At 43.5% G+C, this 15,902-nt stretch overlaps 1 protein-coding gene across 2 annotated transcripts in view; it reads left to right on the top strand.

The window, feature by feature from the left end:
- LOC112431379 (butyrophilin-like protein 2) overlaps positions 1 to 4,026 on the top strand; it is a 38,415-nt gene extending 34,389 nt beyond the window's left edge. Inside the window, exons 1-5 of one of the 2 annotated variants that reach the window (XM_076880907.1) lie at positions 399 to 442; positions 1,713 to 2,063; positions 2,843 to 3,169; positions 3,439 to 3,566; positions 3,763 to 4,026. In XM_076880907.1, coding sequence (XP_076737022.1) covers positions 412 to 442; positions 1,713 to 2,063; positions 2,843 to 3,169; positions 3,439 to 3,548 — 819 coding nt within the window. In that variant the 5' untranslated portion in view covers positions 399 to 411 and the 3' untranslated portion in view covers positions 3,549 to 3,566; positions 3,763 to 4,026. Of the gene's footprint in view, positions 1 to 398; positions 443 to 1,712; positions 2,064 to 2,842; positions 3,170 to 3,438; positions 3,567 to 3,762 lie in introns of those variants that run through there. The other variant, XM_076880906.1, reaches the window with a different exon arrangement.
- Positions 4,027 to 15,902: the final 11,876 nt, after the last annotated feature.

The following is a 15,902-nucleotide window of genomic DNA, read 5'->3' as shown; positions in this document are numbered from 1 at the left end:
CAGAAACAATGAAATGTGTTTATATTTGTAGTAAAGAGACATAAGTCCACTTCATCACTAACTTAAAGTGAAGCCAGTGAGTTTGTGTGTAAAGAAAACACTGCTTTAAAGAAAACTTTGAAGTTTAATCTGATGTTTGAATTGGACAAACAGGTATCATCTAATGTTACACTGTAAAAAATGTGAACACCTTTTACTGTCTAACTGTGAAATCGGTGAGATGTTGTTTCCAGTGTCAGAAGTACCCTCATGTCCTATTGTTCCTGAGTTGTGGTTCACACATGGATACTTGTTCTGGAAGTGAAAGTAAACTTTTCTTTGTGCGTCAGCAGTTTCTGTTCTGGCTGACAGTGAGTTTAGGTTGTGTTTCATTGTGTTTGCTGAAGATTTAACAGAAACACCAGGCGGAAGATGTTTCTGCTATTTCTGCTCCTCATGAACGGTAATGTTATTATCACAGGTGTTATATTTGAATCATTTACTGTATTTATTCATGTGAAATGCTGTTACTGTCAATGATGCAGTGATTGTCATCATTATTTATAATCTAGTCACAGCTGTGGTCAGAACAGGCATGGGTATGGTGGTAACTTGGAGGGTTTGATGATTTATTTGACCTGTTTGTTTTTAAGGTGGATTGATTGTACAGCATCCACCTTTACTGAGTTTAAAATTCGGTGCACAAGCTTTAATATATTTTGGATGTTCTTTAATCTACACAGGGCCAAACATGTACATACATTACATGTAAATTCAATGACGTAACTTAACAGTTACAAAATTTGTATCCATGTGAGAATTTTGCACCATTTCTAAACTAAATACAGAACAAGGAGGAATAAGGAAAGAGCACCACGGGCTGTTAATAATGACGGTCTTCGATGCTGTAGATTGTACTATGAACCCCAGTACAGGAAAGTCTGGAACGGCTCTCTGCTTATAGGTCGAAGTCTCTGATCCCACGAGTATTACTGCCAGTAGGGAAACAGAGCTCGGGTGGAGCAGGGCAGGAGACTCACCCAGTTCTGATTGCTGTCCGAATGTGGATCCTGCTTTCACTAAAGCTGTGCTTGCCAGGGTGGCCTTGCAGCCAAGCACCTTCAGTCACATCCATCATCAGCTGCTCTAAATCTGTGAATTTGATAACTGACCAGGTTATAGTTTAGTCACCTGTAAAATAGGCCCCAAGGATCTGTTAGGTTTTAAGGCCAGAGGTTTTACCAGTCTGTCAAATCACCTAAATTATTCTTATCTAATGAACCTACTAATGGTGATTTCTAATGCTGACCTGGAGAGGAGAGAGGATGAGGAGCACATTGAAGTCTGGAGATGTACTAATCTCTGATCTGTGTGGATATAATCCCACAGGAAGGGAACCAAATCCTTGGAGGTTAAAATCCAACACGGTAAAAATGAGCAGAGAAAAGCCAAAATGATAAATCCAACATGTAAAATCCACAGTGTTCAGCTGTGGCTGATCCTCTAGTGAACTTTCAGGGTCGGATCTCCTGACGATGTCCTCCACTCATCACAGGGAACTAGAAGAAGAAACCTGAATGTTCCCAGGAGCCATCATCAGGAGCCAACATATGTTATACTTTATTATTACTAAGACGACTAAACCATCTATGATAAGTGCCTTGTTGTTGATTTGAGGATGGTTGAACCCACAGCATGCAGTTAATTTGTGCTCTTTTGTTTTGTGTCCTCAGTTTCCCAGCATGCTCTGGCTGTGGAGGTAGAAGGAAATACAGAGGCAGAGTCTGTCCAGCTGCCCTGTCAGCACTCAGGTTTCATACCTGACGACAATCCCACAGTGACTTGGACCCGCAATGATCTCGATCCCACAACCGTCCACGTACGACGAAAAGAAGGAGATGATCTTAAAGGACAAAACCGGAGTTACAGCAGGCGCACGTCGATGAGGCCTGATGCTCTGGACTCTTTAGACTTCAGCCTCACTCTGAGAAAACCACAACTGACCGACAGCGGCAAATATAGCTGCACCCTCAGTGATGGGAGGAAAGAACGGACACTGACAGATGTACAGCTGCAGGTCAAAGGTCAGCCACAAACCTCAACACCTATGATACCAGGTCAAAGGTCAATACTCTTCAGAGGTCTATGTCTGTTTATCCTCTTATACTACAGTACCCATGATGCAGTTCATGAGTCGTTCTGTGTCACTCACCCAAACTTTAGCAAACTGGAAGAGCTGAACACAAACCTCCCACCAAAACATGGAAATCTGAATCCCGCCTTTGATCACATTCACTGGTCAGACCAATGGTTCAAATGTAAGAATAACTGCATTAGAAGCTACATTTATTTCATCTGCAAGGAGATTATCTTCTGTTTTCTTTCATTCCTGCAGTCTTGTTGGTTCTTTTTCAGGGAAATTCAAAATGTGCTGCATGCTGAGAAGCAATTGTGAATGATACCAGAGTGTGAGATCAAGTAATTCTGACTAAGTGTCTAATTCACATGCCAGAAAACACAGAGTGAAGCACACGTGGAGGTGGTGCCCTCAAAGCTCAGTGAAGTCTCTAGAGTCCCCTCTGATGAAGTCAATAATCATCAAAGGCATACACAGAAGCAAACTACTGCTTTTTGAACTAGACCACAGCTCAGCCACTGGCCATCGCAAAACTATATACATTCATTTTTACTGTGCAGGAACTGAATATCACACAGTCCATCAGCGATCTTCAGTTCTTTGATTTCAATTTAAATCCTGCATCACAGTTCATCAGAAAGGACACCTGGTTGATCTGCAGTAAAGATGAACTTCAGGATTTTCTTCTGTCTGTACAGCTCATGATATGCTTTGTTGTTCTCTCAGCTGACAGAGAGGAGGTGGATTCAGGGGTGGCGTCTGTCCAGCTGCCCTGCAAAACCACACATCATCTGGCTGAAGATGCTAAAGTGGAGTGGATGGACAGTGGTAATCATAGGGTCCATGTATTTCAAGATGGCCTGGACCAGCCAGATGAACAGAGTAAGGATTACAGAGGCCGAACAGAGATGTATGCAAACCTGGTGAAAACTGGAGACCTCAGTCTGACCCTGAAACACCCCACAGATGGAGACACACAAGTCTACACCTGCACCGTCTACAGCAGGGAGGGAAACATCCTGCTGATGAAACAAGTGAAGCTCTATGTCAGAGGTCAGTGCTGTAGATACATACTGATATCTGAATCAAGTGTTATGAGTGAACTAAAAATGAAGAAATAAATAAAAGAAATGCCACCATCAGAGCATGACAGAAGGTAACACTTGTAACCTAACAACCAGTCACAGCGGGGCAACCCTCCAGGTGATCCAATCTAGCAGTCAGTACTAAAGATCCAGCTCAGAGTTCAGGGCACATTGGTGGGACATTTCTTCAGATGTGCTGGGTTTTGATTTTTTGCTTCTGTCTTTTCTTATTGACAGAATACAAATCCAACAACATAATAATAATCACACTGGGATGCGTCATTGTTGCGATCATCATTGCTATTTATGTGGGCTTTCGCTTGGGTGTTAGCAAATATCGATGGTAGAAGACGGCTAAAAAGAAGGTATGTGATTCTGTATGTCTGTGTGTCTTTAGCAAAAAGCAAACCGCCTTATAGATCAAGCAGTTGAGCTCTAAGTCAGAGAAACACTGGACGCAGGGGTGAGGAGCTGCTGGTTACACAGCAGAGGAGATGATGGAGGGTCACACTCACATGTGTCTGTCCTTATGCTCTGCTCTGTGTCCTTTCTGTTCTTTAGGCAGTGAAAGTGGAGAGGTCGGTCTTCAGGAGGCCACAGTGGAGTGAAGGCAGTCACTACAAATATGTGATGGTCCACGTGTGTCAGTGAAGCCTAAAGTAGACTGATAAACCAGCCTGTTAGACTGAGATCAAAGCAGTTTGTCTTTAATACTGGATCTCATGCTGTCCACTGGCTGCTTTATGCTTCCTACAGTCCAAAGACATGTTTCTTGTCCTGTAGCAGCTGAGATAAGTTCCTGAAGTTAGCATGTTTACGCTGCACTCATGTCACAGTTTAGATAATCTCACTGTTTAACATTTCTATATGATGCTTATTATAAGGTTAGCTGCTGAACTGTGACCAGATGAGAGCATGTTTTTGGGAATATACATATTGGTTTGGTCGTGAGGCCCCTTTGTTGGTGGTACTTACTGGTTTAAACAGCTAACCAATGAAATCAGGTCCACAGCAGGAGCACATGTGGGCCACATTAAAGAAACACTTTATCCTGTATTCGGGAGTGATGATGATAATAATATTAAAGGTGCTGTTTTTATTTTTATCTAATTGGTTTTGTTTGAAAAGGGACCGTGTACGATATTAACACTCTATAACAGAGTTAGCTTAATGCTAATTAGCATCTACATCAGCATCCTTGCCAGGTTACGTGCACTTCTAGCATGTAAAATTTAACAAAGTAGAATTTCCCTGCTCCCAGTGTTTGTGCTCTCCTGCTCCTACATTCCCACCTCCTCTGTCAGCTATTCACATGGTCACGTTAAACTAGCTAACTCTGGCTGTTTCTCAGTATGTGTACTTGTGTTCTTGCCTTGGTCTTTGAATATATGGTAGGAATCCAAAGATTAAGCAGCTCAAAAGATGTTAGTCAAGCTTCACTCTGTGGTTTCATATGTTCAGTGAAGTAATGTGAAAACACAACGGCTGAACTACACACAACGTGCCTGATGATTTAAGAATAGAATAGAATAGAATAATCCTTTAATTGTCCCACAAGGGGAAATTTGGTTGTAACAGCAGCCAGAAAGACACATATACAAACAAACAGTACACAGGGCACAGAACAGAAACATACACAATTTTTCTTACATATTTACATTAAGGACAATGGTTACTATATACAGAGAGTACTGTACTCATTTAACCAATGAGACTTGACAATAAAGTAACTATAACTAAAGTCTGGAGTCTTACTTATGAAAAACTGTGAGCAAAATTAAACTAACATTTCAATAGGAATAAACTTGGAGCAAAAGCCAAAACTATGATCTCTTTGAACTACAACAATACTATGATTAACCTAGAGCAGAGCTATGATAGATGCTGTGTGCTGTGAATTCACTCTAAAGTAAGAGTCCATGGATTGAGCCTGAAGGCTGGAGAGTTCGAGGGCTGGGAACCCGATACGGGGTAACAGCCCATGCAGGAACCCAGAGGTGTGGGGGTAAGTGAAGGGTTAGAAGGGTAACGGAGCCGGGGAGCTCAGAGTCACGGCAATGAAGGGAAACAGATGTCAAAGACAACTCCAGACGCCAACCCAGATTGTGCTGGTCTTTAAAGCCGGCAGCCAAATTACGTCCAGGTACTGTCTGTCTGTGATGACCCGGCGACTCCGCCCAAAGGTGGAATTACTGGTGCTGTGGAAAAAGCCGGCACTCACCCGGACCATGACAAGGGGGAGTAGAGTTTCTATTACAATGTAACTCTGAGATCAGCAGCGTTCCTGTAAACCTATCAAATTTCCACAAACAGATCCTTTGATTATGGAAAATGATATTTACACAACACTCCTCTCCCCACATGTCCTCCCTTTGGAACAATAGTATCGCTGAAATTGGTTTGAGGGTGATGCATTGCTTGTGACTGATTCACTGAACTCCGTGTTTTTTAATCAAATATAAGTTGTACACAAAAGGATTACAGGCAGGCGACTTATGCCATCCCACTGGCACTAAGGCAGTTAACCCTTTATTGACCGGCCCTTCAAATTTACCTGTAAAATGGGCCCGCTGGTGGGCCCATAGTCAATAAAGGGTTAATCTGTAACAGCACATTACATTCAGATGTCAAACTATTAATGCCAAACTTAGCACTTGGAGCTGTAATTTAAATGATGGTTATTTAGGCAGCATGTAAAAAAAACCCCTCTTGATTGCATCCCAATCACTAATACCGAGGATTTCTCTTCCTGACATTCTGTTAGTTACATCAGCAATATTGCACAGTGAAAAAGGTTTCACAATATGCATCATTCTTACAGTGTCAGGAAAATAATTTTACTCATCACAATCATCCTCGCTCTCGCTATCATCAATGTAATCTTCAGCCTGCAACAGCAAACAGCTGTTTGCAAACAGCTTGCAGTGGCTGGCATGGATCCAAGTAGCTTGTTCTTTAACCTTCACCGCCGTTTGTGTGGTCAGCAGGACTTGGAATGGGCCCAGCCACCGCTTTGCCTTCCAATGTTTTCTCCTGAAATCCTTCACCAGTATCCAGTCGCCTGTTCTAAATGGGTGCAGGGGTCCTTCTGCTGGTCTGGGCAGAGCTGCTTTCACTGCTCGATGTACCTGTGAGAGAGTCCTAGAGAGACTTTGACAGTACATAATCATTTCACTGTTGCACAACTCTGTGGACATGCCTGCCCATTTCGGGGGTTCTGCCCCCACTCTGGCAGGTCGTCCATACAACACCTCATACGGGCTGAGGTGTGCTGGGGGTCTGGTCCGTGTCCGCACATACATCAGCACGCGGGGAAGTGCTTTTGGCCACGTGAGGCCAGTTTCTTCACAGCACTTCACCAGCTTGGACTTTAAGGAGCCGTTCATTCTCTCCACAGCACCTCCAGATTGTGGGTGATATGCACAGTGTGTTTGCAATTTGAAACCTAGTCGCTCGCTGATTTCCTTCAATGCCTGGGATCCTATGCCAGTCATCTATCGTTTACTGTCAGAAACCTTGGAGTAGTGCTGGATAGTTCCCTCAAATTAGACAAGCAAGTGGCTGCAGTGGTGAAAACCAGCTTCTACCAACTGTACAAAGCCCTCCCCCGCGCCCCATTCGGCCAATCAGATCACTGCTCCATCCTGCTCCTGCCCGCCTACAGGCAGAAGCTGAAACAGGAAGCTCCAACCCGGAGGGCGGTGCACTGTTGGACGGACCAATCGGAGTCTGCGCTGCGGGACTGTTTTGATCACGCGGACTGGGAAATGTTTCACGTGGCCGCCAGAGACATTGATGAATACACAGACTCAGTCTGTGGATTTATCAGGAAATGCGTGGAAGATGTCGTCCCATCCAGAACAGTCAAATCCTTCCCAAATCAAAAACCCTGGATTAACGGAGATGTTCGCGCGGCACTGGCGGCACGGAACACCGCCTTTGCCTCCGCGAACACATCGGACTACAAACACGCACATTACCAACTCCGGAAGACGATCAAAGCAGCCAAACGTGAGTACAGGGACAGGGTGGAGCAACAGTTTGACAACCCTCGGAGTATGTGGCAGGGACTAAACACGATCGCAGACTTTAGAGGGAAAACCAGCACACCGCAGACCACGGCCTCTCTGTGTGAGGATCTAAACGTATTCTACGCTAGATTCGACACAGCGAACACCATGAGACCGGACAGTGTGCGCACCGCGGATGACGTCAGTGCGCACACTGTGTCTGAGGAGGATGTGCGGAAGTGCTTCAGGAAGGTGAACGCACGCAAAGCTACTGGTCCGGACGGGATTCCCGGCCGCGTCCTCAGGTCATGCGCGGCTCAGCTGGCTGGAGTGTTCACGCACATCTTCAACCTTTCCCTCTCTCTGTCTGTAGTCCCAGCCTGCTTCAAAATGGCCACCATCGTCCCTGTACCCAAATCCTCCACCATCTCCTCATTGAACGACTGGCGACCTGTAGCCCTGACCCCCATCGTAAGCAAATGCGTCGAGAAGCTGGTCAGGGACTTAATCCGCTCTGCACTACCCGACTCACTGGACCCTCTACAGTTTGCATACCGCCACAACAGGTCCACTGATGATGCCATAGCCCTGACACTACACACTGCCCTGTCACACCTGGAGAAGAGAGACACGTATGTGAGGATGCTGTTTGTAGATTACAGCTCAGCATTCAATACCATCGTTCCCTCGAAGCTGGACAGGAAACTGCAGGATCTAGGACTGAGCAGCTCCCTCTGCAGCTGGATCCTTAGCTTCCTGTCTGACAGACGCCAGGTGGTCAGACTGGGCAGCATCACCTCATCCCCCATCACACTGAACACTGGTGCTCCACAGGGGTGTGTACTGAGCCCTCTCCTGTACTCACTCTACACCTACGACTGCACAGCCACTAACAGCTCCAACATCATTGTGAATTTTGCGGACGACACTACAGTGGTGGGTCTTATCACCAACGGTGATGAGACGGCTTACAGGGAGGAGGTCAGCGCCCTGACCCACTGGTGTCAAGACAACCATCTCACCCTCAACGTCGCAAAGACAAAGGAGTTGATAGTGGACTTCCGGAGGTGCAGAGAAGTACACACCCCCATCACCATCAACGGCGCTGCTGTGGAGAGAGTGAGCAGCTTCCGGTTCCTTGGTGTACATCTGGCTGAGGATCTTACGTGGTCAGTACACACAAACAAAACAGTGAAGAAGGCGCAGCAGCGCCTCTTCTTTCTCAGGAGACTGAAAAGATTCGGCATGAGCCCCCGCATCTTCAGGACCTTCTATCACTGTGCCATTGAGAGCATCCTCACTGGATGCATCACCACCTGGTATGGCAACAGCACCGCCTACAACCGCAAAGCTCTCCAGCGAGTAGTGCGGTGCTCTGAACGGATAATTGGAGGTGAGCTTCCCTCCCTCCAAGACATCTACAGGAAGCGCTGCCTGAGGAAAGCGGGGAGGATCATCAAGGACTCCAGTCACCCCAGCCATCAACTGTTCAGACTGCTTCCATCAGGAAGGAGGTTCTGCAGCATCCGGTCCCGTACCAGCAGACTGAGAGACAGCTTTTTCCATCAGGCCATCAGACTGCTGAACACGTCATAGACACCTCAGCTTCACTACTGGAACTTCAACATTATGCACTCCACACTGTATATAAATGCCACTTGTTTTGCACATATTCAACTCTGTATATTTTATATATTTTATTATTATTATTATTATTTTTATTTTTTATTTTTTTTACTATTTAATTTGTAAAAATGTGTATACACACACACACACACACACACACACACACGTAGGAAAATATTTAGTATACACATCCAGAAATGCATACACTATTATATATTGTACATATATTTATTAGTTTCAGGTTGGCCATTCTTGTATTTTGCTCGTTTGTGTTGTTGTGTTTGCACATCTCTGTTGCTTGTGGGGCTTGCACACAAGAATTTCACTCGCATGTGCTGTGCCAGTGTGCCTGCACATGTGATGTGACAATAAAAGTGATTTGATTTGATTTGATTTGATTTGTGCCAAATTTCTAAGGCAATGCCCTACTTACGACATAATGACCTTGAAAAGCTCATTCACGCTCTTGTAACTTCGAGATTGGACTACTGTAATTCTCTTTATTTAGGCCTCCAACTTTTCCTCATCCAATGCCTGCAACTAGTCCAGAATGCCGCAGCACGCCTTTTAAGACATGACCATATCACACCCACCCTCACCAACCTTCATTGGCTTCCCGTCAAATATCGTATCATTTTTAAAATCCTTTTATACACTTTTAAAATTTTAAATAACCTGGCACCCAGTTACTTAATCGACCTCCTTGACCTATACATCCCCACGAGAGCACTCAGATCCTCTAACCAGGGGCTCTTAATGCAAGCAATGCCTCGACTAGGGGGGATCGTGCATTTGCTTTTGCCGCACCAAAACTCTGGAACAGCTTGCCGATTGATGTCCGTGCGTCGGAATCCATCCAATCCATTAAATCACGTTTAAAACCCCACCTGCCTTCCAAACAACTTCGTTTTTAACTTTTCCCCGGTTCATGCTTGTTGTCACGTCACCATTTTAAAACTATTTATTTTGCTGATAATTGTATTTCCTGCTCCTTTACTGCTGTAACCCCGCAAATGCGGTTCGTCTGTGAAGCACTTTGATGTACCTGAGACTTTTAAATGTGCTATAGAAATAAAATTGAAACTTGAACTTGAAACTGGTTCACAAAGTGAGTGCCATTATCACTTGTGATTTTCCCCGGGATACCCCACCTGGGAATGATTTCTGACAGGAGGGCTTTTGCCTCTGCACTGCTGTCTGCACTTTTAGTCGGGAATGCTTCTACCCACTTAGAAAACATGTCCACTACTACCAGACAAAACTTCTTTCCCTCAGCTGGTGTCAATTCAATGAAATCCATAATTAGATTGTCAAAAGGCATATCTGGTGCAGTGTTTTCCTGTACTGGGCGTCCCACATTCTTGGTGGCACAAATGAGACACCTTTTGCAATACCCCTCAGCTGCTGTGGAAAACCCTTTGGTGAACCATAGCGATGTTACAGCTTGTAGCATCCCCTTTGGACACATGGTCTAACCCATGTGCCCATTTTAGAAACCAGGGGAAGAAGTGTTTAGGCAGACATGGGCGGCCATCAGGGGAGCGCCAGACAGATTCAACCAGTGTGCAGCCATGTTTGCGCCTGAGAGTTTTCTCATGGGAGGCAAATTGTATAGCAGGAAGATCAGCGAGGTTAGGTGTGGGCAGCGGTGCCAAGACAAGTTGGAAGGGTAGTCCTCCTTCGGCGGCTGCTTTTATATATATTCATATTCTGTTCCTCAGAAACATTCAGCCTTCTTTACCCAAATGTCATCTAAATAGATGAGTTTTCAGCTGTTTTTTAAACAAGCCACAGAGTCAATGGTGCGTAGAGGCGAAAGTAAATGTGGAATAGCTAGAAGAGCAGTATTGGTAAATCTAAGGATCCAGTTTGGCGAATTAGGATGAAGAATCTTGGTGATATAAGTGTGGCTCTCTCCTCGTCAGGATGTTCTTTTAAAGAAACTGTGTGAAAAGATTCCATGATTATTGGGGGTGGGAGATCATGGTAAGCACAAAAGATTCCCCACACTCCCTTAACCCATGGTCTCTCCCAGAACCTTTAAATGGTGTCTGGACCCCTGGGGAAACATTTGCCCAAACACCTTGGAGAGAACACAGGAAAGAAAGGTAAGTAATCACATCTTGCAATCACTTCTTTGCATCACTTTTATCACTAGATTTTCCACAAACACACTTGCATTAGTTCTCCTTAGTGGTAAACCTTATTTTCTCACAATCACCATTCCTTTTTCCTCAGAGACAGCCACCACATTCCTTGATGAGGAGCAGCTGTGCAGGACCTGGAATAAAGGCTACCAACTGATTTTTAAAATATACAATAAATATTAAATACAAAATTTAACTACTTGTGTGCAAATGTTCTTTTGTGCAAATCTATGTCTAAAGTGCGATGCCAAATAAAGGGCTTCATAAGGTGCTTTTAATAAAGTAAAAGGGGTGCTGTAAAGTGCTATACAGATAATATAAATAATCCTAGCAAGGGAGTCCTCTTCCTTACAGATGGCCAGCAATGTTTCAATGCCACTCTCCAAAACATAATGGCCTCCACATTATGCCATTGGGATTGGGACCTGATGATCCTGTATGCCGTTATGGCCTACAGGGCGACCAAGCAAAGTAATACAGGCTCCACCCCAAACTTCATGATGTTTGGCTTAGAATTGAGCAAGCCAGCGGTCGCAGGTTTACCCCACGATCCAGACAACCAACCCTCAGCTCCAGAGTATGTGTAGCAGATGCGTGAGTGGCTGGAGATAGCCCACCTCATCACCAGGGAAGCCCTGCGTGAGTCATTCACTTGTGCAAAGAGACAATATGACAATAACTGTTTCCAGACACAGTACAAGATTGGAGATAGTGTGTTATCTCATCAAAGGAACAAGGTAAAAAAGTTCCTCCCACTGTATGAAGGACCATTCTTTGTCCTGGGACAATTTGATGACCTAGTTTATCGGATCCAGATGAACCCAAGGTCTAAAGTGAAAGTTGCCCAGCATGACCAGCTAAAGCATTTTCACTGCCGCCAGCCCCTGGACAATACCTGGGTTCTTGATCAAGCCCATCACTGCTCACCTACGGAGTTTCCACCACCAGCTTTAGGATGACCCAGCAGACTGTGATCTGGGTCTGCACAGTCTGTCCTCCACTGCAACTGGCAATGACCCCAGCTTCTCATCCGCCTCAGTTGCAGCCGATCCCGCTGCGATTGTGCTTGTCCCATCATTCCCTTCCCATGTAGACCATGAGAATGGTGGGGGTGTGGTGGGTGAGACCATCTGGGCCAGCAGTTTCAACGACCACCTCACTTAGCTTGGTTTACTTACCATGGACAGTTCCAAGTAGGACAAAAGATTTAGTTCAAGTTTTAAAACTTGGGGACAACATGAGGTCTGTGTATCCATCAGGTGATGGAGCCATGACCTGGTCCCCCTTAGCTTGTGACCTACTGACGGGCAAATACAACAAGGGTGTCCCTGAGAACTCCAGAGCCGCCATGAAGGTACAAGCAGCACAAACACCATCAATCTGAGCTCAGAGCAGCACAATGAGTCCATCTGTTACCCTGCTGATCAATACATGTGTGCGTGCAGGGCTACGCATGGCTGAAAGAGTGCCTCTGCAATGACGAGGGGAAGAAGCAGCTCATTAAAATCAAAGATCTCCATCTGTTGGCCAACAGGCTCAAAATACATTACCTATGGTTGGAAACTATTTTGTGCAACTTTTTTGCATTTACAGTTTTGAGGTATCGATAACCCTCTCAATTTTCTCTAATTAGAAATATATGTAAAAAAACAAAAACAAAAAAACAATTTCAATTTTTTAATAGTTTATTGCACTTTTTTTTTGCTGTTTATGTATTTACTATGGACTTAATGCATACATATTATTAAAGTTTGTGAAATAATGGTTGTATTGATGTATAGCAACTTGAAATACTCCCCAAAATGGCACTACAGCATGTAGAAATATAAAGATAAGCTCTGGCGGACTTGGTTCTATGGTAGGTCTTAAAGGGTTAAATATGCTCAGTAGATTAACTCCAGGTGAGGAGATGACAGCTCCGCCCAGGAAAACTACCAGAAGCTCAAACGGACTATGATAGTAACTGTTAACTCAATGAGTGTTTTCAAATCAGACCTATTTCACAGTAGCTATTTTGATATGAAATGTCAGCTACATGTTATTAATTTCCTAAATCGACTGTCTGCATTTAAATAACTCAGAAGTTCAGTTATAGAAATTAGAAATAAGTAAACTTTTTCCTGTTTATTTATTTCAGGCTGCTATGAAACATGTTTGTGCTCTGATGTGGGTGGCTGTAGCTCAGGTGGCAGAGCAGGTCAGCCACTAATCAGAAGGTCGGTGGTTCGATCCCAGGCTGCCTCCTGGCTGCATGCCAAATATCCTTGGGCAAGATACTAACCCCATGTTTGCCTACTGGTGGTGGTCAGAGGTGGCGCCCGTGTCCGGCAGCCTCGCCTCTGTCAGTGCGCCCCAGGGCAGCTGTGGCTACAATGTAGCTTGCTATCGTGTGTGAATGGGTGAATGATTGGATATGTAAAGCGCTTTGGACTAGATGGACTAGAAAAGCAAATGCAGGCCATTTACCATGTAGTCATTAAAATAAGAAAAACCAACCATTAAAACGAGCTGGCTTTCAGTGCGTGGTCCTCTCTGCTGGAACAGAAGCTGATCATATCTAATGTTTGTTTCCTCAAAGCAGCACAGAGATGTTATTGGTTCATTTTGCATCACAAACAAATTATTGAGGTGCTGAAAGCAGGAACAGTCAAATCTGCACAACTCACAAACTTCTCACGCTCACCTTCCATTCATTACATAAATGCATGAATTACATGAACTTTGTTCACATAAAATGGAAACTTTTTGCAGTGCAAACAGGAACACTTTGACTGACTCGGACACCGAGTCTAAACAGTCTCACTGATTCATACGGTGAGACTGTGAAGTGGTCTGAAGTGTACAACAAATCAAATATACAAATCATCAGATGTCTCTGGTCATAGTTAGAAACTGCTGCGTATTAAAACAGTTTAAAAGCCTTCACATTATTTGGAATTGTGGGAACAGCAGGGTGATGAGTAGAGTGCATTCAGAGTTTTTCTTCCTTCTTTAGGGCTTTTTTAAAAGGATTTTGGCTGTTAAGGAAAATGAACTAAGCATCGCTCACAAACTGAATTAAATGATCATAAAACAATCACTTATGTGGGCGATGTTTGAAACATTAAATTTGATACAGAAATGTTTTAAAATACTGTTTGTGACCTAAACAGATGGGATAAAATGACAATTTTCTTTTTTTTTTCTTTGCCTGACCCGTTTGATTCTTTAACCATCAGAATTGTTGTCTGAAGGCCAACAAAGATAATCAACACGTTTACTTTACCAAGTGGATCATCACAGCCTTGCCATACTGGTCCATTTGATCGACCTTTGATGTTATTATTTATTTATTTTATTTAACTTTCAGTTGTTATAGACGGGGCAGACATGGCCGGCGTATGAAATGACAATTCTGCGGCAGCATCGCAAAAATCCTAAATAAAGGATTACAAATGCTTTTCAACATGCAATGCTGAGCTGTACAGGAAGTCCAGAATAATATTTAAAGGGACAGCAGCAACAAACGTAACTATGCAAGAAGGAGGACATTACAAACAAGCTAAAGTCTTACCTGAAAAACTCTTTATGGCCTGTTTACTTTTCCATGCTTATCATGTTACCACGGCAACCTTAAATGTGTTATGGGGGATTTTGTGTGATAAACCATCACTAATCCCTAATATTTTTGCAGGGAGTTGGCAGCCCTATCAGTTGGGTTGTTTAATATTTCTGCTAAGTACTGTTTAAAATACCAGAATAGGGAGGATGGTGTAGGTTTAAGTTTATTAGACTGATCAGTTTTGCTGAACTATGAAATATTTGGGTGCACTGTCATTTTTGCATACAGGTTTAACAGAATAGCTTTAGTGTTTTGTTTTTTTAAAACAAGAGTACGAACTTACACAAAATGCAACAAAAATATTTTTAAAAACAGTTTTATTGATTATCAAAATAGACTATAGACTATATCAGCAGATATCCAAATTTATGATATCAGTATCGGACATAAAAAAGTGAAATCCTGACATCTCTAAAGCTGACCTCACAGCCCACTGTTCCTTTAGTGGTGCTATAGTTTCAGTCATTGTACAAGTGCACTGTTTATAAGTTTGGGGAAACCAGCAGTCAGCCCAGACTGAAGAAGTCACTTGGATGAGTTACGAATCCTTTCTCCCATTTATCTTCAGACAGAAAGGCCCACAAACAAACAACAACTAAACGCCGCTGCATTAATAACCTGGCTGTGCACTAAAAAGGAGAAAACCCAGCACCCCAGTGATATCCATTGTTCACGACTCAGGGTGATCGTTTGGCACACCCTGGACATGTCACCAGACTCTGTTAGCAGCGCCAACACATAGACAGAGACAACCATTCATGTTCACATTCATATCTGTCTGCAATATAGATTTCCCAACTAACCAGTACACCCAGTAACATAAAGTAAGAAGGAAAAGGTTGATAATTTACATATTCCTTCAGAATTTACTGGAGAAACTGGTGTTTAAAACCTGAGATATAAAAGAGAGTCATAGACTGTCTCTCACCTGCACCACAAACAGTAGGAAGTTATATTTACATATTATTATCACACTTCCTCATTTATCTTGAGGGACAGTCCACAGTGAGACAGTTCCTGTTATTTTTCCATAGCTTAATGCAAACAAGTCCTTTCAAAACTCATATCTACACTGTGTCTCTGTGTCAGGGGGAAATTTGTATCTTAATATTGAAATGCTGAGTACAAAGAGAGAGTGTGTTAGTACAGATGGTTATTTACTGCACAGCTGTCTGCATGAACACCAGAGAAAAACCAGATGTAAGTTTCAAACCTGCAGGCTCATTTCATGTTTGTGTACAGAGGTGCTGTGTGGACCACATTTGAACTGTTGCTTTTTTCTTCTTGGACAATTTTAAACAGATGATCATTTATTAA

Source organism: Maylandia zebra, unplaced genomic scaffold (genome assembly GCF_041146795.1).
Source record: "Maylandia zebra isolate NMK-2024a unplaced genomic scaffold, Mzebra_GT3a scaffold01, whole genome shotgun sequence".
In the NCBI taxonomy this organism is placed as follows: domain Eukaryota; kingdom Metazoa; phylum Chordata; class Actinopteri; order Cichliformes; family Cichlidae; genus Maylandia; species Maylandia zebra.
The sequence above is the reverse complement of the archived record's forward strand: the minus strand, read 5'-3'. Positions and strand labels throughout refer to the sequence as shown.